Raw genomic sequence first — 27112 nt, forward strand, 5'->3', positions numbered from 1 at the left:
TTTGGCTAGCGCATTTGCTTGCCTTGAGTTGTAGTTACTGGAGCTCAAAATTGTTTTCCCCTCAAGTCTTCCCCTCCCATGCTGAACTCTGTGTCTGGCAACCCACGAAGTCTCCCTTCTGGTGAATGGGAAGGGACAACTCAGAAGTCAGGAGCTCTGTGAGTGCTGTCACAGTAGCTTCAGACAGATTTATAGACTCAATAGTTTTGTTATATGTAGTTTAATTCTTTTCTCAGCTTGTGTCTGTGTCAGTTGGATGTGTTTGGTTTTTTTAAGAACAGATCTCTGACAAATTTGCTGCATATACTCTGCATATATGATACTAATGAATAGCTATCTGTAGTCAGAGATGTGACTATATATATATTATATATATATAATATATATATATATTATATTGGGGCTTTTTGATTACTCATTTTTTATGGAAGCCTTTTTGTTACTCGTAACCTTTCAAACTTAATTTGCAACAGGCAGAGTGGCAATTTAAATTTTCTATGTCCTTTTCAAGAGCCTCTGCAGTGCATAACTGCAGAATCCCAAGGGTTGGAAGGGACTTTGAAAGATCATCTAGTCCAACCCCCCTGCAAGAGCAGGGTAACCTAGAGTACATCACACAGGAACTTGTCCAGGCGGGCCTTGAATATCTCCAATGTAGGAGACTCCACAACCCCCCTGGGCAACCTGTTCTAGTGCCCTGTCACTCTCACAGTAAAGAAGTTCTTCCTGATGTTAACATGGAACCTCCTATGCTCCAGTTTACACCCATTGCCCCTTGTCCTACCACTGGATATCACTGAAAAAAGCCTAGCTCCATCATCCTGACTCCCACCCTTTACATATTTGTAAACACTGATGAGGTCACCCCTCAGTCTCCTCCAAGCTAAAGAGACCCAGCTCCTTCAGCCTCTCCTCATAAGGGAGATGGTCGTTTGCTTGGAGCTTTGTGAGTTGCGAGGCTTCTGCTGACAGAAGCTGTGTTTCCATGCTGTGGTACCCACTATTGACTTGAAGGGCTGGGGCTGTTGGCAGGCTATCATGGGGAACTGACGGACATCATCATACCACTGACCAAGTCCATGGTTCTCAGAAATAAAAACATGGAGCCTAAGCACTTGTTTGTTCTGCAGGTGATACTACTCATCCCACATAGTGGGAAGTGCCAGGAGGTTATGGTGTGGCAGCTGCTGTGTGTGTAGGCAGTTAACTGCATTTCCTTCAAGGAGGCAGAAGCACAGTGTGCTGTGGATGTGGTGTGGCAAAATATATGCTGCTGTTTCTAGTACTGTTAGTGCCCAGAAGAGTTAGTCTAGGCCAGTTGCAGGACAGGAGGTTGCAGCAGCAGCTATGTGAGGGGGATGCTAAACGTAAAAAAAGAAAACTCTAGAAAAAGCCAACTTATTTCTCTCTTTTTACCCTGCTTTTTCCTTAAGCAGCAAGATAAAAACCAGTTACATTTCAAGGTGTCATGTAACAGCTTTTGCTCTGTAGTTTGTCGGTCTCATTCATCTTTGCTGTGTGGCTGAATTCCCATTACCTATTACAAAGCCGTGCTAGTGTCTAGCCTATCACAAGGCTAAATACTGAAATTGCTTCAATTTTCCTTAATCTTCCTCTCCTTTCCTTGAGTCTCTTAATTACTAAGCCTAAAGGCTTAGTCATACCTTATCCTCACATACTTCTATATTTTTTCAGAGGTGCTGTTTGCTCAGGTATCTCAGCAAAGGACTCCTCATCTCACATCACTGCAGAGTGGCTAGGATCTGCAGGCCACTGCAGGAAAACCTATTTTTAAATGAAGAGTAATTTTATTTTGTTGTCATGTCATGTAAGGCTGCAGCTCACTGAGGGGCTTCCACACATCTGCATTTCTATTACACTATTTACTTACTGTGTTCTGTATGAGAAATTAAGGTGAAAAAAATGGGCACATTTGTTTTCCACTACAAGAAATCCTGGAATCTGATAAAGTAAGAGATTTGTGCAAAATTAACTACTCAGATTTATTTGATGTACATTCTTTTAACTGCCAATGCTTTATTTTTGCTCTTTGCAAAGCTTGGACTTACAAAAGATAGTGTAGTGAGCAGGAGGAGTCCTTACTCTTCAAGAGCTTCCATTCTACATCTCTCAGAGGAAAGTCAGAGAATGAAATGAGGGTGCTTGTGCTCCAACATTAGAATTGTTCTAAGTAAGAATTGCTGACTCTTTGGAATAGACTTGTTCTTTCAGAAGGGAAGTGAGGGAAGACAGGGCATTTGCAATTACTAGCAGGCTTTGCAAGTTTAAATTCTGGCTGGAGAGACATGAAGTTGGTAATGCATGAAAAGGGTTAAAGCAATGGGGTGGGTACTAGATCAGTATGTAGGATTCAGCACAGGTTGTAGGAGGGACAGTATTAATGTAACTTGCGAAACTGGGTGAAAATAAAGGAAACAGCAGCACTGTTTATAGAGTGCTGGTGACTGGCTGTAAGCATATGAACTGCATAAACCAGGTTGGTTGGATGATACCATACAACAGCTAGTCATGTCTAACAAAGGCTGTCCTACTTTTTTTTGCAGACAGATACAATTGGTATTGATTCTTTTGGATGAGAAAAGTTGATACTAGACCCCTGACATGAAAACACTTCTGGTTGTACAAAGCTTGAGTCCTTACTTCTGCACATTTGTTTGATCAGATGGAAGACTGCTACCAGAGGTACAAATACACAAGGAAGAACAGCTAACAGCACACAGATGGCCAGTACCCAAGGTGGATACACTTTCTCCTCTTTCATAGGGAAGCCTTCCTATGGAGATAAAAAAGCAAGCAAAAGAAATAATTGGTATGTACACTTACATTTTGCTAACATTTCCACTTGCATTTTCTTATGCTGTTATAGTAAGGACAGCAAAAGTTTTACTCCTGTTCTACAGTAGCACTCAGTAGCCGTGTCCTCTGTATACCCTTCTCATGGGTTTAAAGATGACCATAAATGGTTTATAGTTTCAAAGTTTTATAGCTGGAAATGTGACAGATTCCTGGGGATGCAGGGGTTCCCCACAGTTATCAGACTTTTACTCTCTTGCTTAAGCTCTGATTATTCTTGTTAGTACTCAAAGCAAGTACTTTCAGCAATTATTGAGCATGCTGTTATCCAAATAAGGAAGATTTAAATGAGAGATTTCAAGGGAAATATGATACTGACATTTCTGCAAGTTTGTGGCTATGAGTTTTATTTTGGGATGGTAATACTCCATGGATTTTGGAGGAGACACTCCTTGATAAGAAATATGGAGCATGAAGTACGTGGGACTTCTCAAGAAGAGGCTCGTGGCATAAACACTTTTTAGCATGTGTAACCTCTGTACATACTGCAGCCTTCTCATTCTGAGCATTGCATCACTTCAGGCTGAGTTATGTAGGTAAGCAGTAGGTGGTCATGATTCTAAAGGATCTGGTAAGGGAGAAAAAACATACATCTCTTGGCATTTATTAGAAGTTTCAAAAATATTTAGGAACATACATATTTAGGGTTCCAGGCTGCATAACTTGATGGCTTCTGTATCCAAAGAGTAACAAAAGCGAGGAAGACGATTAGCAGGAGCAGAGGGCTAATAAACTTCCATGTGATCTGCCAGTAGAGATTGGGTTTTCGTCCAGTCATGCATTTCACATCTTTACTGAACCTTTTAAGAGGAGGTAGATGTCAGATCTAAGTCATAACATTATCACTTTTTCATCTTTTTCTGTAAGTTAAAACATTTTCATAACCAAGTTTTAAACAACTTCTGTACTATTGCAGCTTCCTAAATCTTTTCTATTCCATGTGCTTCTTCAATAACTTACTATAGACTTAAATAAATAATAATATCAATAAAGTAGGTCTTTATTGATGTCTACCAGGGATGAATCATCTGTTTACTTTGTCAGTTTACATTACTCGAGCACCTAGTCTAAAGTTTCTAAGGACAAATAAGGGATGAAAATATTACAGCAGTAATATAATACAACAACCTGAACCAGCATCCTTTGCAGTCAGTAGTGGCAGTCATTTGGACATGGAACTGATTTTTTACATATACCTCTTACTATTTTATAATAAGAGATAAGTTTTCTGGCATTTACAATTACAAACAGTGTAGGAAAGCTTTTAAAGAGAGCAGTTTGCAGAGATTCTCAGCTTGCAGGTTGAGCCTTTCAATATGGGGAATTTACTGCATGTTGCTTACTATGAAGTCTGAGGGGAAAAATCATTTTAAAAAAATCAGAGGGAAAAATACAAGAGTACAGAACAAAAGGGCAGTAACAGGAGGATGTTTGAAAGGCAGTGTAACTCCTCTTGGCCAAAGAGCTACAATAGCTGTTCATTTTCTAGCCTTAAACCTAAGATCTGCCCTTCAGTAAGTGCCATGCAGAGATTACCCCTCCTGTTTTACGAAAATAGGAGACTTAAAGCAAAGAATGATAACTACAGTCGCAGAACTGGCAAGTACTACAGAAATAAGATAATATTGCATACCTGTATGTAATATACATGGATGGAGAGGAAAATGCATGTCTCTTATGCCAAAAAAATTGTCTGTTTCCAACATACCTTTTAATTTTATAGACATATGCAACCCCGACCACTTCAAAGAAAGCAATGACTAGAAGAGGCACCGTGCCTGCATAGCTGTCAAAAATGTCAATCCAGTAACTCCCCGAACCCAGCGTAAAACACAGAGCAATGAGGAAAGAAATTAGACATATTATACCTGAAGAAAAAAAAAGATATCTTTGTTACTGGAGTACTGAACTGAACTTGGTAAGTATATTTTTGTTCTAAATTAATTTTGGTCTTGTTCTAGTGATACTTATTCTCTCTCTCTGTGGAGCTACAACAACCTATTTTTCCCTTAGGGGAGCTGATATCACTTCCCAAACTCAGTTTTCCACCATGTGTTGGCCAAGAGGCACCAACCACCCTGTTGCTGAAGGAATGCACTTGTGTGACTCAGAGCATCCTTCAGTTTTTAATACTTCCAGCAGATAGACTGGGCTGGGCTAGGCTGTGCTGTCTTATGCTAAATTTTGACTGATGTAGTTGAGTTTCAGGTGCCCTCATTTCCATGCAGTCAATAGGCTCAACATGCAGCAGCCAGCACCTAAGAAGTGTAAGGACTCTGCCCCCCTTATCCTCAAAGGGCCCAGAGCTGCAAATGTGTATGTCTCTTGTGTCCTGGTGTGTATGGTCTAAGTTTCATCACACTCTGTACATTCAGTTCTCCTTTAGCCAAGATATGGATTTAGGGTAATTGAGAGAAAGTGTACAAAGGAGGGAAAGTGTTGCTGAATGCAGACATGGGCTGTAAAACAGTTTGTATATCCTTCTTTTGTGTTACTAACTGCTTCTGACTCTGAGATGGCCTTTGGTTCAATGCTGTCAAAAAATGGTTCCAGGGTTCTTTTTTTAAGAAAACAAAAAAAGTGATATAATTACATTAGCAAATTCTAAATAAATTTATTTTTACATAAAAAGTTGTAAAATGAGAAGGGTATAATTTAGATGCCACAGCAAGACATGACAGCAATATTCCCCATAATAATTTAAAAGGGCACATTGCCCTAGTATTAACTCATTACTTCAAACTGCCAGAAATATTTCTAGACCAGTTTTTCTAGATCAGTTTCACAGTAGGATCTCAGGCTCTCACCAGTTCTGGTTCTAGAGGAGCAGGTTGGGGTCAGCAACTATCTCTGGTTGAAATGATTCTGCTTTTGGTGCAAGAGCAGGATTTCATGCACTCATTCCTTGTTTTCCGAGTGGTAATTTTGTACTCTGGTGTGTTCACAGTAAATATGAAATAATCTGTAGCAGCATTGATGGCTTGGCTTCAAGAGCAAAGATTTGGGAAGGACTTTAACCACACTTACTACAAGCACAATGACCAAGGGCATGTGGGATATGCAAATCTGGTTGGAAAAAAAGAGTGATTGTGTAGCAGCATAAACCTGAATGAAATAGGGTTTAATGACCTACCTTATAGTTGTGACAGCCGGGTGAGGTTGTGCACAGGTGGTTATGGCTAACCAGCTGATGTCACTGGTTGCCTGAAAGTGACTTGTTGAGATACCAAAGGCTTAAGTGAAGACAAGGCTTGTTCTTGTGTCTACAGCAGTTCAGGGTAAACCTGACTCCAGGAATAGCAATTTAACAAGCTTTCTCAGACAGAAACAAGCTGAGAAAAAAACTGGCAACGGCCATATAATACTGTTATCTGACAGCTTCTGCCATAACTGTCACCACATCTATGTGCTTGTCTCCTGCAAACACAATCCACTGCCCTTACTAACACTATGAGATAACTAAATTAATATTACTGATTCTTAATCCCCTATGATGTTTGGTAAGCAGTTGGTAGTTTGCGCATCTGTAAAGAAGCCACCTTCTTTGAACAAAGTGAAGCAAATATCTTACCAGATAATACCTCTTTGCGTATTGATTTAGATATAATTTGAACTTCTAGAAGAGGAGTGAAGACTCCCTCGATGTTCCCAAACATAGAGGAAAGGCCCAGGCAGAACAGCATTACAAAAAACAGGACAGCCCAGGCCTGAGAGCCTGGCATGATAATGATGGCTTGAGTGAAAATGATGAAAGCCAGGCCAGTTCCTGATACACTCTGCAGAATTCACAGATAAAAATACATATTATAATGGTGTAAATGTAGTTTCTTATGCATATAGAATTATAACACACTTCTGTCCTTCCCTGGAGTCAAGGGTGCTGGCCCCACTGTGGGGCTCTGTGGCAGCCACCAGTTGAGAAAATGGGTAGTGGAGAGGGCTTGTGGAGGTTTTAATTTTAAATGGTCTATCAGAGATGTGCAGACAATCATAGAGCAGAATCTTGGCTCTCACAGAGACAGGTCTGGAGTAAAGCAGATCTGAGAGCTGTAATTGAAATAGCAGTTCTTTTGTTAGTGCCACTTTAAACATGGGATCTAGGTAAGGTTATGATTGCTACTCCAGCAGCAAGAGAGTTCTGTTCTTTCTCATTAGGTGATAAGGCCTTGTAAGGGAGGAGTGCAAATGCATGAGTAGTAAATGACAGTTACAGGACTCATGGAATTACTGGAGCAAGTGAAATGAGGTTTGAGAAGTAAACAAAGAAAAAACATCTGTGTTTAGTGATAGGAAAAATTATTTAGGAGATTTGGAAAAGAAGGAAGGAGAGAGAATCCTGATGTATTTTGGTGGGGGAGGGGGTTTAGGGGAAAAGGATTTAAAATATAGGTGAGATCCTGTGCAGAGAGGAGTTAAAATGAAGAAGACAAGAGGGAATGGAAAGAAGGGTAAAGGAGAAGACAGTGATGATACCTTCCTCCTGGTCATATATGTGATTGAAGGCAAAGAGTGAACATTTTAATAGATATTGATTTAGGAAACTCCCATTCATCATCCTGTTTTCTATAATCTTTCAGCTAGATGTGTTTCCCCTGTTATGCTTATACCTGTAAAACAAAGTAGGCCTGAATCTAGTGTCCGTAGTAGGCTCCAGGTAGGACCACCTTTGAAGATCAGTTTTGTGATGATAATGTGTAATTTTTTATGCTGTACCAGAGAGTTTTTTAGTCCTACGGCAGTGTTGCTATTTCAAATTGTGAAATAATGTATTCATTACGAGTAAAGTACAAGTACTTAAAAGAAAACGGAAGATGCCAGTCCTTCTGCATATTTTGTTTAGGGGTTACTTTGTTGAAAGAAATTATTGTACCTGATCAAGAAATTCCTGAAGGTCACAGCTTTTCAGTTTGAGTCCAGCAATTTTTTCTGGATGTGATGAATTGAGGAGGCCAATCCAGGCTGTGTAGTTATCTCGCATGATGCTTTCTTCCGGAAGATCAAATTCATTGATAATACTGATAATGTTCCTGCCAGAGAAACCAACATATCATTAGCTTAAATATATGCAGATGATGTGGCTGGAAATGCTCTGCCGTGTATTCAGATTTAACAGGAAGCTGTATTTACTTGCTGTGTTGTTATTTACAATAGAAAGGAAAATATTAAATGAGAACTTTTATATAAAATAGTTACAAGAAAGTATTCAGACTTTTTAATGCCTCCTCTTTCAGATACAAACTTTTGAGTACTTTATGCAGATGCAGTCTCTAGAACATTCCTGTTTTATTTTATCAGATTTGATAAAAATGTTTGATTTTATCAAATCTCCAGAATTTCCACCACTTCTGTTTAGTAATTCAGTGAAACTAGTGGAACAGGAAAAGGTATTGTTTTTTTAAGTACTTCTAATACTAGTTGAGATGTGATCCTTGGTGTGCTACTTGCTATGGATTGTTTTATTTGTCTTGCTTCTTACAGATGCTGCCCCGATCATTCTTGTCTCAATGCCGTAGTACTTTCTATTTTTATATTAGACTTCTCTATACAGATGCTTTTCTTTTTTAGTGAAAATAAATTATCTAAATGCATGTTTTTCAAGTAACACATTATCTGTTTAGGCATTGAAACACAAGTTTCTTACCTGTCCAAGCAGTCCCAGTAGTCTGTGGTTGCTTTAAACCCCAAAACAGAAAAGACTGGGATGGAAGCGTAGAGGGATGTCATGCTGTTCACAAGTGCTACTGTCACAGCATCCTTTTCACAGTCATTTCTAGAAATAGCATTCAAACAAATGAAGTAGCTAAAAAAGGCAGTATTTTAGCTGTGATTCTCTCAGGTATTTCTGCAAACATTTAAAAGGTTTAGATTTCTCTCCCCTCCCCTTCCTGTTAGGAAGTCTCTTTGGCCTTTTGGAGAGACTACAGCTGTTAAAATCCTGTAGAAAAAAATAAGATCCTTTATAAATAGTCTAAGGACAGAGTTTTGAAAATTTCAGAAAATTGGTCAAAATTCATCAGGAATTTAGGCATTTTATAAAGGTTGTAGTTCTACTTACGTTGGTGAATTGTAGCTTGAGAATGCAATCAGCCCTCCAAAAGCCAAAGAGAGAGAGAAGAAAATCTGGGTAGCTGCATCAAGCCATACACTGGGATTTTTCAGAGTGTTCAGCTGAAATAATTGGAATAAATGCACTTGTTAGGCTTAAATTAAAATTTCTCTCACATTTCTCATAGCTCATCTTGTATTTCACTTCTGAAATTGAGTTGCATTGCCATCTAAATATGCTGCAAATGGAAATTAGTACAAAGCATGTCAGTAAAGCAGCTGTTTCAGGTCTATTTAAATATATGTAGCAATTATAGAATCTGTTTCATTGTACACCTCTTCTGTCTGATGATAAAAATGTGTTTCTAAATGCATTAGGAACGTAATAGGGACAGTACATTACATTTTTCCTCAGTTTGTTATTTTTGCTACTCCACGTGCTGGGCAACTTACTGTTTAGGAATATTATCCTCCTAAAACTGTATGCTATAGATACTAAACCTTCATTGTTTTAAGACAAAGTGATTCCATAGCTTTCCAGATAGTGAAAAGACTAAAAGCCCAAATAGACAAGGAAGAAATTATAAGGAAGAAATTCTTTATAAGGAAGAAATTCTTTCCTGTTAGAGTGGTGAGGCACTGGAATGGGTTGCCCAGGGAGGTTGTGAATGCTCCATCCCTGGCAGTGTTCAAGGCCAGGTTGGACAAAGCCTTGGGTGGCATGGTTTAGTGTGAGGTGTCCCTGCCCATGGCAGGGGGATTGGAACTAGATGATCTTAAGGTCCTTTCCAACCCTAACTATTCTATGCTTCTATGACAAAAAGAGGATATTCATTTAAAAGAGCATCTTAGATTAAAAGTACTGTGAAAACAACAATAAAATATAAAACAGCAACATAGGAAAAATAAGAATAAAGGAGAAATTGACAGAATTAATTCTGATGTAAGGGCTACATGATAGATAGAGGAAGATAAATTAAAAAGTCAGTGATTGTTGGAGTACAGAGGATAGCATAATTTTAAATAGCTGCACCAAGAAAGAATCTTACCATTAAAATCAGTCTAAAGGAAAAAGATTAAACATAAGTAGTGTTCAATATGTAAATGTGCTCTATAAATATTGATTTCCTGCAGAAACTAAGAAGTAGTGTATTACGTTCATACCTTACCAGGTATGAATTGATACACTTGACAATTCCATTGATACACTTGATAATTCCATTATCAAGTAGGGAAATACAAACCAGTATTAGTTAAGAGCGACTGTTTTAAAAAAGAGCTGGCTCAAAAGTAGTGCTGGGCCTGTAGAGAGTTGTTTAACTTTGTTTTACAACAGCCTGAGTTAAATCTGCATCCTAGTCATGCAGGGCAAATAGTGTGTTTGCTGTGTTGCGCCTATGTGCCTGTGCCATTGGTCCTAGCATGTGACTAGAAACATTTGTAGGACTGATCCTACTAGGAGCATTTATAGAATGAGAGGTAAGTATACCAAAGGACCTTAATAGCATTCTGGGTTTCTCTGAAGCTGGCCTTAGCTTGAGGAGGAAGAATAATGTGTTTACCTCAGTGTGGATGGATGCAGTGAATGCCATTACTGCAGATGTTTTCTCCATAAGCATGCCAGTGCTTTGACCACAGCAGAACTGGTGTAATGATTTGTAGAACATAGCATAGCAAGCAGATATGTGTAGCCATTATTGGCTAAAGGCTTCAGCTTAGGCAAACCTTTCTAGAGGTTTATTTTGAAAGATCATAACCAAACCCTCCAATGCCAGAGTGCTCACTGGTAGGACCTTGTGTAGAAGTAGATTGCTCTTGCAGCGCAGAAAGTCAGCCAAGTGGCCTTCACAGCTTGATTAAGTCAATTGTCAGTGCTGACAAGTCAATTGTCAGTGCTGATGCAGCTGTTAAAAGTCGGGCTTTCTGACTGGAGACTTTGGCAAATGAGGCTGGAGATAGTTTGGTGCCAGAGGCAATACATTTATCGGTTCTAAAAGATGCCAGTCAACTCCCAGACCTGAAGAAATAGTGAACAGGCAAGCATGCTGTGGCAATGTCATTATCTGGTCTTAAACAAATTAGGAATCTAAATGGTATTTTATATTTTCAATAATATAGCATATCGATTTCATAAATGTGTCTTCAGATAAAAAAAAATGTGCTGAAGCTAGAAAGATGTGGCTGAAGATATAAAACCAGAATATTAATGTGTGAACACGGGAGTAATGAGGAAACAAAGCATAACTGCTCCCCCCTTGGACAGTAAGATGTTTGGACACTTAAACACGTGAAACACAGGCAGAAGCTGTCTTAAAACAGAATACAGACTACTGGGATATCTGTCATTTGTGATTTTGGTGTAAAAACAGCTATGGATGTTTCTCCATAAGCAAGTGACAAACAGGTAATACTGGACTTAAAGACAGCAGTTCAATAAGGTAATGCTTTTGTTCTCCTCAATATCAGAAACAATATGGACAGACCGGGTACCTTGAAAGGAGTTTTAAGTCTCCATTCACAGTAATACATCAGGTGTAAAACTAGTAACTGCAAAATAGAGGAAAAAAATTACAAATAGTCTCTGTGATAGAGGACCTGGTGACTTTGCTGCCTTTATCGTGGCCAATCTCACTGCTCGATAAATAGCTGCAGAGCTCTGGGTGCAGGCATCTGTTGCCCAGCCATGTTCATGGAATTGTTCATTGCCAGAGAATCCCCAAGTATTTAGTCTCTGAAGCAATTTCAGATATGAAAGACTGGAGAAGGAGGCATTTGTGCTCTTGATCTGATGCAGATGTCCACAGAAACTGAACCGCATTAAGACCATTGCTGATACTTGATGTGATCCCTTTTCTGCTGCCTCTGATTTTTCTTTACCCAAGAACTTTTCCAAAAGTCTCCATTCCAGCTTCTCTATTGCTGCATCTTTATGCAGCTTCTGCTTTCCCTTCAAGTGCCTGTGAGTATAACTTCAGTATCTTTTTTGTATTCTTGGCAGCTTCGCTTTCCAGGTAGCCAAGGATTTAGAGAGGGTGAGTAAATCGTCAGACTTCTCCATCTCTGAAAGTCAAAGAAGCATAGTATTCATCATTCATTTAAAGTGTGAAAGTGTGTTGTATGGTAAAAAAAAACATGTGCTTTTGCATGAAAATAAAACCACAGCCTATTCTATATAAAAAACGTATGCATACAGCCATTATTAGTGATATTAGTAAGACCTAAGATACAAACTTGGAAAGCAAATAAACTTAATGTTTAATGAAAAAAATAAATTCAGTTGGGTGATGATGATGTTGAAACTTATTAAGATGTGACCTTTAGCACTAGGTAATACTTTCACAAATTATCAAAAACAACAGTGAGGTATAGCAGTTGCCAGAGAGTGGATGTGACAGCTATTACAGCGAAACTACAATTTCTGCTGCATTGCAAGTTGGAGAAAAGCTGGAACAGATTGCCTCCAATGAGTGAAGAGTGTCAAGAGGGTTTGTATATGCTTTGTTTGGCTTCTTTTTAAAGCAGGTTGAAATAGGCAGTTATAGTTTACATTACTAAAACTTTACAAGCCTCCTGCAAAGACATGAAGAGAAGAAGAAACCAGCACACACTTTAAGGAATGTGCTTTACAGTTCTGTAAGCTAATATGGTCTTGGTTGGCCAGGTAAATCTGTGCAACACCAATGCCCATAGCAGATATCACTTACCAGGCTGTTGCATCAGCTTTTCCATGTTTATAGATAAGAACGGAGTTTCATCACCAAAACCATCTTCAGCTGACTCTTCAGGAATGTCCCCAGGATCTGCTTCCTCAAACCAGCTAATCATTAACTGCAGGTTGATTGCAGCTGGATTTTCATTCTGACTTCTGGCCCCAGTCTGCAGAACCATCTGGCTCTTCTTTTATGATGATCTGCTCCCCGTCAGCACTGCAGTACCTTTTGGCTTTATGCATACACACAAATCTACTCCTTGCAGTAAGTTCACTGTGTAGTGATTATGTCCTGAAGATGCCTGAACTTTTCCAGAGAAACCCAACAGCCAGGCTGAGACCAAACATCAACAGAGCCCAACTCTGTTCTGGTTGTGCGTTCTAATCTGCTTTCTTCATCAAGACACTGCACCAAGCATTTATTGTCCTGTCTGGTCTCTACAAAAATGCAAGTGCATGTCCTGATCTTCTCTAAAGAACAAGGTTATCCTTTTTGAGCTCTGACAGTATTCAGATGAGTCTCCGTGCCACTGGGCTTGTAGGGGGAGGGATAAAAGAGGTGTCTCATTTGAGCCCTCTCTTGCTGTTGTCCCTTTCCAGGCTGGCATGTAGCATATCTCCATGCTTCTTGGGTTATGTTCTCCTTAATGCTTGTGTTCCTGTTGTAGGAAGGAAAAGGGAAATACCCAGTGCCTCTGTGATGGAACCTGCAGAAGCAGAGGATGCTCCGAGACCATCTATCAGCAGATGCCGCTTTTCCTTCACCACACTCATTGTTTCATGGAGGTTTTTAGGCAGAGTTTGAGGAGCCTGCAGTTGATAGCAACCACTTGGTGGGATAATTTGACTTTAAATTTGGAAAGGCTGCTAAGGACAATGTAAAGAAGTCCTGCTGAAATGACCAGCTATAGAGGGATCTGGCACTCCTGTCCCTTTGACAAGATGAGAAGAAATGGGAGAGGGGTATTCTCCAGCAGTTCTGTCTTTTAGGGCAGCTGCAGGGTGGGGAGGAAACCAGCTATGGTGAAGGAGGGATAGGATAAAACTACTTTCAACCTTACAAAAAAAACCAAACACTTTGCAGTGTAATTCCTCAGTGAATGATATAAAGTTTTACAGATTTTGTAGCATTGGCAGGGAAATCTCATCTTTATTATGTGTAAAAGAGAGATGATTGTCAAGTGTATCAGTTTCACTTACACATTCAAGTCTGAGTCACCCTTAACGAACTCAATTTTCCAGTATTTTCTGAAATGTTTATTACTGAACTGTTTAATACTTTGCTGCTTCCTTTCTTGCTAAAGTATATTAAAAACCAAGTCACTTAATCTCAGGAAAAAGAGGTTAGCTGAGCTCTTGTGTAGAAGCATAGAATGCTTTGGGATGGAAAGGACCTTAAGATCATCTAGTTCCAACCCCCCTGCCACGGGCAGGGACACCTTGCACTAAACTATGTCATCCAAGCCCCTGTCCAGCCTGGCCTTGAACACTGCCAGGAATGGAGCATTTACCACTTTTTTGTGCAGCCCATTCCAGTGCCTCACCACCTTCACAGTAAAGAACTTCTGCCTTATATTTGATCTAAACCTCCCCTGTTTAAGATTAAACCCATCACCCCTGTCCTGTTCCTTCAGTCCCTGATGAAAGAGTTCCTTGTAGCCCCCCTAGGGACCTAGATCAGGAGTTGCTGGAAAGTGAATATTCAGTATGAGATCTGAGGGGGAGAAAAAGGAAAAACAGTGTTTCTGATTATAACAGCAATACTTACATTAGGGGTGAAGAGGTAAGCCAGACCATTAGTGGCTCCTGGTAGCGTGAGTCCATGAATAAGGAATATAGTTAGGACCAGATAAGGGAATACTGCTGTTACATAAATTGCCTAAAGTAAGAATGCAGGCAGACAATTACTGACAATAGCACTGATAAATCCTACCTAAGTTATTGCAACACACAGTCTTAATATTAGACAGCAACAGCTGAACATTAGCTGAACATCTTTAGAAGAAGCAGAATGATATGCAGAACACATTTGTAACTAAATTGTTCTTAAAACTATGCGAGGGGAGACTCGTACAGCAGCAGCACTTGCATTGGTAAAGGATTGTGATTTTGGACCACGTGTACCAATGTTACCTCTTGGCTGGACAAGGAACACACCAAAATGGTTCTAGTATGCTAAATCAGGAAGGTGCTGAAACTCAGCATCTGGAGAGCAAGATTCAAAGTGTAGGATGATGCAGTTCTCTGTCCTTTCTGTACCTTTCCTGTGGTTTCAATTCCTCGGATGGTGCAGAGGTAGACAATTGCCCAGCAAGCTGCTAAGCACAAAACGAGCCACCACTGTAACGTGCCACTCTCAGTGACATCGGGTGTTATGTTCAAAGTTTTCCTGTACCAAAAATAATTGACTGCTGTACTTCTGTAACATTCTTCGTTGAACCCTGGAAAAAGAATGCGGAAAGCAGAAGATTTTAGAATTGGTAATATTTTCCCCAGTCACTGTGCAGTTAGGAAGCAATACTTTATACTGGAAGAGTGGCAGGATGGTCTCTTGTGGGCTGCCAGATTGAATGTGTAAGTCTTGAAATACTCCAGGAATTACAGTAGACAAAGAGTTAGGGCACCTATCCTTGAAAAACAAGAAAGGTGACCTGGGTCACATCTAAATTCTGGGAAACCAACTCCTCTCTGTCCCAGCCAAAATGCTGACAGAGAGAAGTAATCATGACTGTGGTCATTGTGGCTGTATGCAACCTTTCAACCAGAACTTACTCTGGTGAGATTGCAAGGTGGCTAATGAAGTAACTTGCAGCTATGTGATGTACTGATCTAGCCAAGTGCCTTTCAAGTTACAATCTACTCTTGAAAGCGTGGTTGCCACTGAAATGAAGCTGGTGATCCTCTTTCAGTGTATGAGGACACTAATGTACTCAAACTTGCTGGTGTCCTTTGCTCAGCTCTGAATTAAAAGAAATGGATGTGCACCTGGACATACACTGTCCAGCACAATCCCAGCTACCTCTGAATAATGCCATTTTAGGAGACCTTCAGCTAAGCCTGGTGGATGGGAATATGTGTTGACTCATTTAGGAAGAAGCTACTTGGAGAGAGCATTGCAATCGTGATGCAAAAATGATGGAGAAGTGCAGGTTCTTCCTATCTTGGCCCTGGTATTGAAAAATTAATCCTTAAAGGACTTCTTCAGTGTTTTCTAAAAGGTCATGGTTTAAGCCCAGCTGGCAAGTAAGTACCAGCCAAAACCAGGATAGATGCTTAACTAAAAATGCAGGGGGTTTGTATATCAAACTAGTTGATTAAAAAGTTGATCTCCAAAGCACGTTTGGAAAACATTTGTTTAGCTCACTAGCTGGGACATCTGTATCCTGAGAAATTAAAAGATCCACTTTCTTAAGGGCCAAATGATTTTCTTTACTTCTGTCACAAAGATGGTGGATGTCTAGTTGTCTTCTTACTCTAGGATATTCCTAAGGTCTCAAAAATAATGTTAACTCTTGCTGTGTTTTGTCTTCTTAGCCTCTTCCTCAGATTATGTTTCTTGTTCTGCCATGGAACTTGTCACTTATGCTCTGAGTGAAAATAGCTGGAAAACAATTTTGAAGAACTGAAAGCAGTCTTCCTTATCCTGCCTAGGTACACTGTCTGTGTCTGGGCTTACTAAAGGTTTTGTCATGGGTAATGTGAATTTGATCCAAGCCTCAAAGGTTCCCTCTTCGAGTAGTTCCTCTGCTACCTCAAAAACATTTTACTTAGTTGCTCCTTTTCTTTTTAACACTGTTTCTGCATTTCCTGTTTTGAAATCGAGCAAAAGAGGTCATGGACTTTATGGTTTTTGTTATTCCTGTGAGAATGATGTATTTGAGTAGTCTGTGGACCCTCCCTTTTGGAGCAGAAAACAAACCAGGCAGATCTCAGGGCCAAATCATATGTGACTTCTCAAGGGTTTCTCAATTAGCTGCTCTAGGATGTTGTCTTCTTGTCTCAGCAACCTACAGGCAGAAACTGAAGTTCTCTGGTAGGGTTGTGTTTCCTGCTCTGGCAACTTACTTGGTCTTCCTCAGTACATCATGGCAAATGACCTGAAAGGTTTCTGTAAGAGCTTGTAATGAGTCATCATGAATTAATCACCACTTAGTGAAAACTCAGAAGTCTCATTTAAAGCACTTACTGAAAGATGTAGTCATAAATCTGTTTTTTATGTTAACTATTTCATGCGTCTTGATGTGTAGCTTGTAACAGCAGACACATGTGTCTTGATAAAGGACTATTTTTCCATAGTCAGAAAGCAGAGGATGCTCTTTCAGACTAGTATTTTTGTATCATAGCACAAGCATAAAAAATACACAAAGCTTTCCTTTTCCCCTTTCTAGTCTCCAGACTGATGTCTGTGATCCTCCTTTTCCTGTGAGTGATGCTCAGAGTGGTAGTTACCTGTTCTGTTTTCATTTAGAGGACACATGCTCCAAGGAAGAGGCTCCTGGAAGGAGTTTATGAGATACCACATCACCCAGGTTAAAACTGTGTTGTAGTATAAGCTCACCAGAACTGACACCATCCACGAACCAACCCCTGCAGAAAGCACAAGATCTCTGCTTAGAAAAGGTTTGGAGAAAATTATCAGTCACAGCACTTGCTCTCAGAAGCTCACATTGCCTCATTTTGCAACATTTTCTGCTTCACCCAGGAATTTTCACATGAAAGATGAGTATTTGTGTCCTCAGAAGCCAAACACTGGTGCAGCCCCCCAGCTTCAAGAGGGCTGACAGTCGCTACATATTTGTAAGATTAGGGTTGAAGTCTTTGCTGTAGTATATAATACATTGTTTTCTAGAACACAGGACAACTTTAATAGCAGACATCAAAAGAGACTAATTTTTTTGCAGCATGTCTTGTCTCTTTTGTCCCAAATCATGCACATGTGCCCTAAACTGTTAACTGAATTGCTCCTACAATGAGAAAGGAAGAATAGATACACTGTGGCTTCTGCTTGCTTGTGTTTTTGCAAAGGGAGGATGGATATGCCTAATTGTAAGAGATGGGTTTAGCTGGAGCCACTACCCTTCTGCTTGGTATTTCTTCCTCATTGCCCTTTGGCCCTTAAATAACTCCCCTTACCCACACACACCCACAGGTATGTCAGTTGCTCCCAATCCCATATTTAAGCACATGCTGAAAGCAGGGTATGATCCAGCAGTGCTGGCTGGAGCATCTGACAGTTTCTCCTTGACCCCACAGGCAGGAAGGTGCTATCTCAAAGCTGGTAGAGCTGATTGTTTGGCCCTCTAACCACAGCTGCTCCCATTCGCTTTCTGCAGCCTAACAATGTGCTTGGTATACCATATACAGGGTTTTTTTTCAGCCTATATAAAATAAACAGAAAAAAATGTTGGTACAGAACTGCTCATCAGTCTGATGTATCCTGCTGTGTGGACTGTTACTCATGTTAATAATAGCCCTTCAGTATCCCCATTGTGCCCGTGTGTTGGGGTGAGGAACTAGGTTGCTTCAGGCTCTTTAGGAGGTGCCAGGATCCTGTTCCTGATCTCCCCTCTTTCTGTCCTCCAGTCCAACTATCCCTGGCTCCTGGAGGGGCTGTGGGGGAGGAGCGAGAAGCACTGTGGGCGGGCAGCTTTTGTGTAAGCTACAAGGTATGGTAGGAATAGGGCAGTGTTGGCCAATAGAGCTTGTGACTGCTGTGCTTCCCACAGCAAAGGTTTTGAGGTTTTTATTTAAGGCTCCTATGTGCCTAGAGTAACATCTGATGTGAGTGACATAGAATAGTTTGTGTGGGAAGGGACCTTTAGTTGTCATTTAGTTCAACCCCCCTGCAATGAGCAGGGACATCTGCAACTAGATCTGGTTGCTCAGAGCCCCATGCGACCTGGCCTTGATTGTTTCCAGGTATGGGGCACCTACCACCTCTCTGGGCAACCTATTATGGTTTCACTACCCTTACAGTAAAAACTTTCTTCTTATATCCTAACAAAGCATCAGGCATGGGTTTGCTGGGTGGGAGCTCAGCTGCAGTTCCTTCAGCTGGGACCCCAAGAGATATACCGACTCCTCCGAGGTAGGGTGAGATGCTGTTCCAGGCACTGATGCTGCCTTTCCTCATGCACTGTCCTAGGGCCAGTTCAAGGTGCAACAGTGGGATTCCTTCGAAGAGAAGAGCGATGAAGTATGGGATCAGGAATGCTCCTGAAAATAAAGTGCAATTAAGCCACGTCATTATCTGCATCTCACTGAGATTACTGTTTATAATTTGCTTTATGACCCCTGTTCTTGTAGGATGCGTTGGGAGAGAAAGCATTGCTAGGGCTACCTGCCAAGTGACATCTGTTATTGGTAGTTTTATTGGTGAAGATGGAGAAGGAAGGACTAAGGGATGCTTAGTTCTGCAGGATGCTTCCCCTCAAGCACTGTGAGCATGAAGCCTTTTTTCTCTGGGGAAACAAAAGCAGAAGTCCTGCCTCAGCCCCCTTCTTATCCTACTGCCTGTGCTCCTCATGACTTTGTCAATAAACCTCTGCCTTTTTATTTCCCTTATCCTCCAAATCTCATATCTGAGTCTGCCCAGCTCTGCTCTGCCAGCTCTGGAAACCTTCTCCTGTCCCTCAGGCTGGCAGAGAGAGCATTACTATCACCACCTGAGAGAGTAGAATGGAGCAGCTCAGCTCTCCACTCTATCTTCTGCTCTGAGAGGGAGGTGGGGGAATGCACAAGGTTTCAGGTCTCTTCCTAGAATGGTCTCTGTGTTTTGGAATCACGGACTATTTAGAAAGACTGGGTAGGTAAATCTAATTGCTTGTACTGATACAGGGGTAACCAATGTACAGGGGGGTAATACAGAGAAATTGTACAAGGGGGTTAAAGGAATTCCTTTGCTTAAACAAAAGTATTGTCTGTCCCAAGTACCTGCCATTGCCATCTTGCCAAGGCATTGATTACTGCTGGAGGGCAAGAAGCAGATGCTAGTTCTACTGACAAGAGCAGATGATTGGTCCTGCTGATAAGCCAGGGAGAGGTAGACCGGGCGACCAAGCCCTAAGACCATGACAAAAGCACAGGTATTTGGTCCTACTGAGAAGTGGGGGAGAAGCAGACTGGGCGCCGACCAAACCCTAAGGCCATGTCTGAAGGTTAAAAGGTGTAAAGTTTAAGAAGAGGAAGACCCATTTACTTCATCTTGAAGACCCCTACCCAAAAGAGGAAGACTCGTTTACTTCATCCTGAGACCCCTGCCCATGACCAGAAGGGGCACTGCGCAGGTGCAAAGGACCTTCTGGCTTATTATAAGATGAAGCGGGGATAGATACTAAATATGTATAGGCGGATTGAGCAACCTCATGTCTATGTATACCTTAAGAGAATAAATGTAAAAGGAGAACAACCCTGAGGTGTGCATGCTTTGGAGGACCTATCCCCATGCACCTCAGCGCTGAATAAAAGCATACTTACTTTACAACTTCAACTAGTTGTGGAGTCTATCCGCGCATAAGTACTAAGTACTGCTAAAACTTTGCTACCTGCTGCTAGGTGCTACATAACTATGTACAGCACCCAGAGAAAGTGTGTTCTTTTAGTGGTTTAATGTCCCCTTATCAAGAAACACATAGAAACAAAAGTCAGCAAAGCTCTTCACAGTGAAGGATTGTTCTTAGTTTGCCAAAGGTGGAAATAAATGTGTCTTAAGATGTTTTTAACTGCTAAGAAGCAGATTTGGAAAAGAGACTCACAGTTAATTCCTAGCACATTAAATCCTCAATTTGCAGGTATCCCCTCCACAATAGTCCCAGTGCTTGGAAAAAGCTCTGAAGTGGCTGTTACAGCAAACACGCACCCTCAGGAGAGGAATTGAGGAAAACAATTGTTTAAGTGTTTTACCGCCTGATAAAATCTCACCTGGAGCTGCCTGCCTCCCATGTAAATGCTACGGAATTTGCAGGTCCTTCCCACAAGAACTAGGTAACCTCTCACCATGCTCAGTCCTGCATTCTCCTTCAAACCTGCTGCGATATCCCCTTCCGCAGCACAATAGGGGTGCCCTCCCAGCCCTCCTGACAGCCCCATGCCTTGGGCTGTCTAATGGGATGAGGAATATCCATGAGAGTGCCTGGAGCGCTCTGCTTTCTCTCCCTCCGGTGTGGCTATGCACCAGCTCCGAGCTGCAGCTGTCCCCTGCGATCCCTGCCGTCCTGAGCCCTTGCTAGCAGAGCGCTCCGTAAGGGACCGGCTATCTCCCGTATCATATCTCCCTGGAAATAACTGTGTAGTAATTAGTACAAACTGCCCCCTGTTATCTCTCTCTCCTTTTCTGTTTGCTAGTTGAGCCACTGACAGCAGGGCAAGTTTAGATAATGTGCTGATAAAAGCCTGTTTACTTTGTGCTGGTTTGTACGTATCTCCAGTCACATTGAAAGCATGGTAAAGCATAATGTCAGGCTTGGAAAGAAAACACTGGTTTTCCATGAAAACAATACAAAAAGTATGCTATCTGCAAATATGGAAATATGGCAGAAGATAGGAGTAAGAAGAAATAGGTACTGGAGCTAATCTTTCTCAATCCTAATTCAAATAAATGGCTTGTAGTGTAAAAATACACTTTCAGTTGTTCATTCGTTTGCTTTATAGTATTTTTAAGCAGAATGGAGGGAGTCAGGAAAAGCACAGACAGTCTGCTCAAGCACTTGAAGCTTACTTTTTTGCCACAATAAAACCCCTCTACCCCTATCTGATACTAGAAAGGTATCAGATACCTCATAGTGAGTAGGAACCCTCTAGCACTACCCAGACCAAACAAAAAACAAACAGTCCAAGATGTACCAGAGTTAAAAGTCATTTTGGAAGGAGATCACGCACAAGGGTACTGCAAAGCTGAGGGGCAATCCGTGTGCACATGAGAAGGCGCAGAAAGTCTACAATAGCTTTTTCAAGTCAGGCTATCAACTACAAATACTTTACATATTGATAAACTGGTTTCCTTGACAACAGAATCCTAAGTGACAAGGAGCTCCAGCATGTTGCACGACTGGTTGTGCTGGTAACTCAGAAGAGCCATTAGAGCAGAGACAGCTCTGTAGTCATGGTGGTAGAAAATACCTGGTGTGCTCAGCTACCTGATCCCTTGATTGTGATGTATCATAGAATCATAGAATTGTTTGTGTTAGAAAGGGCCTTAAAGATTATCCCATTCTAACCCCCTGCTGTCATCTTCCACTAGACCAGATTGCTCAAAGCCCCATCCAGCCTGTCAGATGTACAGGCAAATCAGGTCAGAAAAGCAACTGCTAAGCCATATTCAAGCCTCTGCTTGCAAAATGACACTTGAAGGGCACACTCTGTTTTATCACCCACACATGGCCATCTGGAAGAAAAGTGCAGGAGCTGCCAGTCAGCCTGTTGAGAGCTGCTGATGTGCTGGAAGGCAGAGTGATCACGAGCTGTCTAAAGCTGAATAATGGCAACCACAGAGTGAAACAGCCAAATTGGTTCTATCACATCTTACCAAGAGAGAGCAATAGACCTGACTAGTGGAAATGTGAAGCAGTTTGATGTACCAGCCAGGTGACCTCCTCTTCAAGGAGTACCACGACTGTACCAAGACCAGCAGAAATTGATAAGCATCAGTGAGAAGCAGATGTGAAAAGCTGGGAGTGCCAATAGAGACTTGTTAAATGCTGGAGAACAGCTTAGAGGAACTGATTCACGTGTTCAGTATTACATCTTACCAGCGCCTGCAGGTCAGGTAGCAGAATAATTTATGTTTTACCTATAAGAAATTGCAATAGCTGATAACTACTTGTACAGATACAGAGAAAAAGCTATTAGCTATTGAAAAGGGTCCTGCTTTCTCCATAGGAGTTCAGCTAAGCAGGATAGTAGCCAACAGAGCAACAAATCACATCAACACATCAAGTAGGAAAAAAAAACAGCAGCTTAATCGTGTTCACCCCTCTCTCTGGAAAACATACATCATGATCTTGGTTATGTCTTCTACACATGCCTTAATACAGATGGAAAGTATGAGCTACTGTAAATGTCATACTTGTGCATTTATGATGGCACTGGTTTTGACTTACTGGCCACACTGCACATCTTCTTAGGCTGTACAACTTTGCATGGTTGAGTTTCCCATGTAAATGACTGTATCTCCTTGAGCAACATTAAAGGAGCTAAAGCCATGCCCAGAAAATCAAGGTGGCAATAGCCTTTTCAAAAGAAAGGGGCTAACTCCTGTAGATCAGTTTATAAAATGACCTTGGTGAACTCCCCTATGAAATACTTGTAACTGAGGGATGCAAGAGAGCAGCAGTCACATGCAAGTATACACCACTCACTCTGAACTGCAAAAGGCAACCAAGTGCAAGCTCTTTTGTTCCCAACATACTTCTTTTATTTGTTTAATTTTACAGTATCTTCGTGGTGTACCTGTTGTTCCTCTGAGATTTTATTTTCCTTCTGAGGATACAGTGAGCCAGGAACTGTGTTTTGCAGCCAATGGTAGTTCAAATCCTAGCAAAGGTTAAATAGGCCTTGGGTTATCAAAGTCTGTTAATCGTTGCCCCAGAAGTAAACAGTTCTCCCTTCTGAGCTGTACTTCAGTGCTGATTGTATTTGTTTTCCTAGAAAGAAACTGTATTTTATATTAAAGGTATTTTCCAGTCATCCTGCAGGCTCAGGCACGATGCACATTTGTAATACCCATGGATTAGGCAAGCATATATATATGTATCCTAGCTGTAATCAAAAGTAAAACACTGCATTAAGTTCCAGCTACATCTGGGTTGTTGGATTTTTTTAGATATACTCAGATGACCATATGTGTACACATATAACTATATGGCTTGTTTGACTCTTGGTTTTAAGTGTCAAACTATATACTGGGCCGTTTAGAGACTTCTTTTTGATCCCAGTTGCCGGGGAACCTTTGTGTTTGTCTCCACTTACTGTGGCAAACAACCTTCATATCCATTAGTCATGAAAAGTAAATAACTAACTTAACTCAGGCAATAAACCCAAATAATCAGTAACGACAGAGGGTGATAAATGTCAGCAAAACTGATATTATAATAGATCCGAGTTACTGAGTAACACTAACGTGAGATGAATAAGGTCCAGAGGTCTGCTGAGAACAGCTGACATGGGACAAATATACAAGCACTTGTTTTTATCTCTTGTTTTAAAAAGATCTAGAAATGTGGTGAAGTGGACTGCCTAACTCTTAAACACTTGGAAAACACCTGAACCAGCTGTGAAACTGTGAGCTGTACTCAGAAACCATTCAACCTTAGAGCACATCTATGCTATATCCATACCAGCTGCACTTGTGGCTATGGCTGCAGGCATAGAGTCACTGCACCTCTCAGAGCTCCTACTTAACCAGGTGCTTCTGATTTCTCCCATACTCATATCTTCAGATGCACACAGTCAGGATTTATACCCCAGTACTCCATAAAATCTATTGGGCTTTTGCATCTGAGTTGCTTGCTTTCAAAAAATGCAACCCCCAAAGCACATCACTGCCTTAAATTAGCAGAAATAAAATGCAGCTACATTATACACCGGTGTAAACCCAACAGCTCTCTCTTCTTGGTGGTCTTCATGACTCGCTCAAACTTTCCCAGTGCCGGCCTTCTAGGATAAATTATTCACAAACCCTGCAGCACTTTGTTACAGAGTCCATCCTGCTTTGAGTTCTCTGAGCCCTTTTTTAAATCCAGTGACCAAACATTGCCTGTATATCTACACATTGACCTTTACTCACCAGCCTCATGCTACAGTCTGTAGTGACACAAAGTACCTATATACCATTACTGAGTCTGCTACCTGGTTTAAACTGATTTTTCACAGAAAAAATACTGTTCATGAAGCATGATTTAGCCTTTTTCTCTGCAGCATTTTCTTATTTTTATTGTCTTTAAACCTGCTCTAAACCATGTTCTTTTTGTCCCTAGCAGCTCCTGTGTGTTATATCAGTGCTCAGAAGCTGTATCCACAAGCAAACAGACTTTCCGAGCACTGTGCAGTCCATACAGACAGGTCACTATGGGTATCCTCACATTAAGACTCACACTTCTGTGGTGGTAGAGGTCTGTAGGGCAGTGATGGGGTGTAGGAGGAGAAGAATGGAGGGAAGAGAGCAAACCTCAGCAGGAGGCAAGTGTTGCTGATCTTATGAAGTAAGGCTGGGATCTGAAGAGGTTGAAAAACAGCTGGTCACAGCTAGACCCTGTCTCCAGCATGGAGAAACAACCCTTGGTGTTTCATGGGACTGTGTGAGAACCTCTTTACGGTCCGTAGAACAGTATTTCATCTTATCCATAACAGCACAAAACCCTGAAGTGCAAGGTTTATGCAGCCACATGCAGTTGGTGGCCCCAGAAGCAGCTCCATGTAATGAGATGTGTGGAGGAGCTACATCTTGCTATGGTCTGGTATGTGAATTTGAAACCTTCCACTGAATGCTTGGTGTTAATTGCTACCGTACAAAAATACCACATTATGTTCATTTTGTTCTATTGGTTGTCAATATTGAAACTTGTTCCCTTGCTTCAAGATAGGAAGGCCACTTGAGATACTGTAGGGTATTTATCTGACTTACAAACAGCTCCTGATCCAGAACATCCTCCTTGCAGGTCCCGTGTCATACCTGCTATGGGGATGTTTCTCAAAAGGTGTTTATCATGTCTCATTAATACATGTATCATTACCCGAAGTGACAGCTTTATCCAGCCATCTCCATGGGCAAACACACAGAAAAAGCATGCTCGCACCTATGGCTTTGTCACCACCCAGTTGTGTCACTCCTCTGAGAGAGTTTCACTGGGTTTCACATCTAAGTAAATAATGGAAAATATTAAGTCTCTGGAGAGGAATCTAACCCACTGCTTCTTCTCTTTCCTTATTTGAAGAGTCTAATTGTAGTGTCCAGCTGTTACATGTTCAATGTTAAACAGCTACTTGCCACCAAGATAATTTCCCTTTGTTTGTTTATGGTCTATGATCAACATACTCTTTCATTTTGAATTTCATGAGCTGAACAGACTGGATTCTTGAGTCATTCCTTGTCCCACAAGTTTTTTGGACCTTGAATAGTTGTTGGGGCTTTTCTGCATTTTGTCTGATTTTTCAAGTTGACTTTGAAAGGTGGACTTTCTGAAGAAGTCAGAAGTTTCTTAGTACTGGTAGTAGTATCTACACCTACTTCCTAATGCTCTGCTTATATATGCTAAGATTCTTTTTGCTGATACAGCCTTCTATATCTCATTCATTCAGATACTTACAAGAATCCTCAAGTGGCTACTTCTTTCTGAAACACCTCTTCCGTTTAAAGGCAGCATCAATTCCTTGTTCCTTGTCTGATTCAAATATATGTAGCTCATCAAGTAATACAGATACTTTGGTATAACAAGCTTGGATTTAATAGGTTTTTTCTGTCATATGACAGTTTCTCCAGGTTTCAATTTTCTGTTTCTCCAGTTATTTGAAAGATAGAGACTAATACTGGGCTGAAACAATTTGCTATCTCACTATGCTTTAGCCAGCTTACCATGGCAGATCTCCAAAGCTGCTGTGAATGGCAAGTTATCAAGTACTCTTTTGTGATCCACTTATATTTACTAAATTGGCCACTTCTAAAGTAATTCTTTGTGGGAATGGTGCCCTGGGACAAGCTTGGGCAGCTGCCTGCACCACCTGGCAGGCTCCTGGTGGGGTTCTTCTAGTTCTTATCATTTATCAATGATAAATGTCTCACAGGCATCAAAAAGCACAATTTAGTTTTATGCAGGCGAAGTTCCAGATGATGAGGCAACTCCTGAGAGCATCAGAGAAGGGAAGAGCAAAAAGGAAAGAGCAGCACTTGTCTGGGGGCCAGTTCACTCGGGCCTTCCCAGGACTTCTTGCTTTTCCTTAGAGGAACAAGATGCAGGGTCAGATTCCTGCTCCTATCAGGACTGTAGCAGCTATGTAAGAGCTCTAGTGTGGTTTTGCTGATAGTTAGTGTCAGTCTGGTCTTACTTCCTAAACAAACGCATCATTTTATGGTCCCTTCAAACCCAAACTTTTCTATGGTTCTATGATTCTATGATGTTAAAATGAAATATACTTCTACAGAAAAGGTTAGTCTAATTGGTGCAAAACATTTATGAGAATTAGATGATAGTTTAAAAAAAGCGCCCCTCGAATCATTGGTGCAAATATCTAACTTCCATGCCTATTGTCAGTTAGTGTAGTTACATGAGAATTGTAATTTAATAGTCCAACAAAATCGCATGTCAGTCTTACCGCCTCCATGTATCTGACACAAGTATGGAAATCGCCACACGTTCCCCAAACCGACAGCAAATCCGATACAGCTTAAAATATACTGGAACTTGTTATCCCACTTGGGTCTGCTATCTTCTTTAGGGATTTCAGGTGGCACTGACAAATCTTTCGACATTTTAATGCAATATCCTTGGCTTT

The 27112-nt window shown here is 41.0% G+C and overlaps 1 protein-coding gene across 1 annotated transcript; it reads right to left on the bottom strand.

Moving 5' to 3' along the window:
- Nucleotides 1-2548: 2548 nt before the first annotated feature.
- Nucleotides 2549-27089, bottom strand: LOC101874263 (sodium-dependent neutral amino acid transporter B(0)AT3). Its single transcript, XM_005153579.2, has 12 exons — nt 26933-27089; nt 18704-18844; nt 17078-17215; nt 14888-15069; nt 14397-14507; nt 8930-9042; nt 8516-8644; nt 7745-7901; nt 6446-6650; nt 4583-4742; nt 3512-3674; nt 2549-2794 (listed from the first exon to the last, which is right to left on the bottom strand). Exons 1-12 carry the CDS (start codon nt 27087-27089, stop codon nt 2549-2551), a joined length of 1902 nt encoding a protein of 633 aa, XP_005153636.1.
- Nucleotides 27090-27112: the final 23 nt, after the last annotated feature.

The sequence above is a fragment of the Melopsittacus undulatus genome, chromosome 1 (assembly GCF_012275295.1).
Source record: "Melopsittacus undulatus isolate bMelUnd1 chromosome 1, bMelUnd1.mat.Z, whole genome shotgun sequence".
In the NCBI taxonomy this organism is placed as follows: domain Eukaryota; kingdom Metazoa; phylum Chordata; class Aves; order Psittaciformes; family Psittaculidae; genus Melopsittacus; species Melopsittacus undulatus.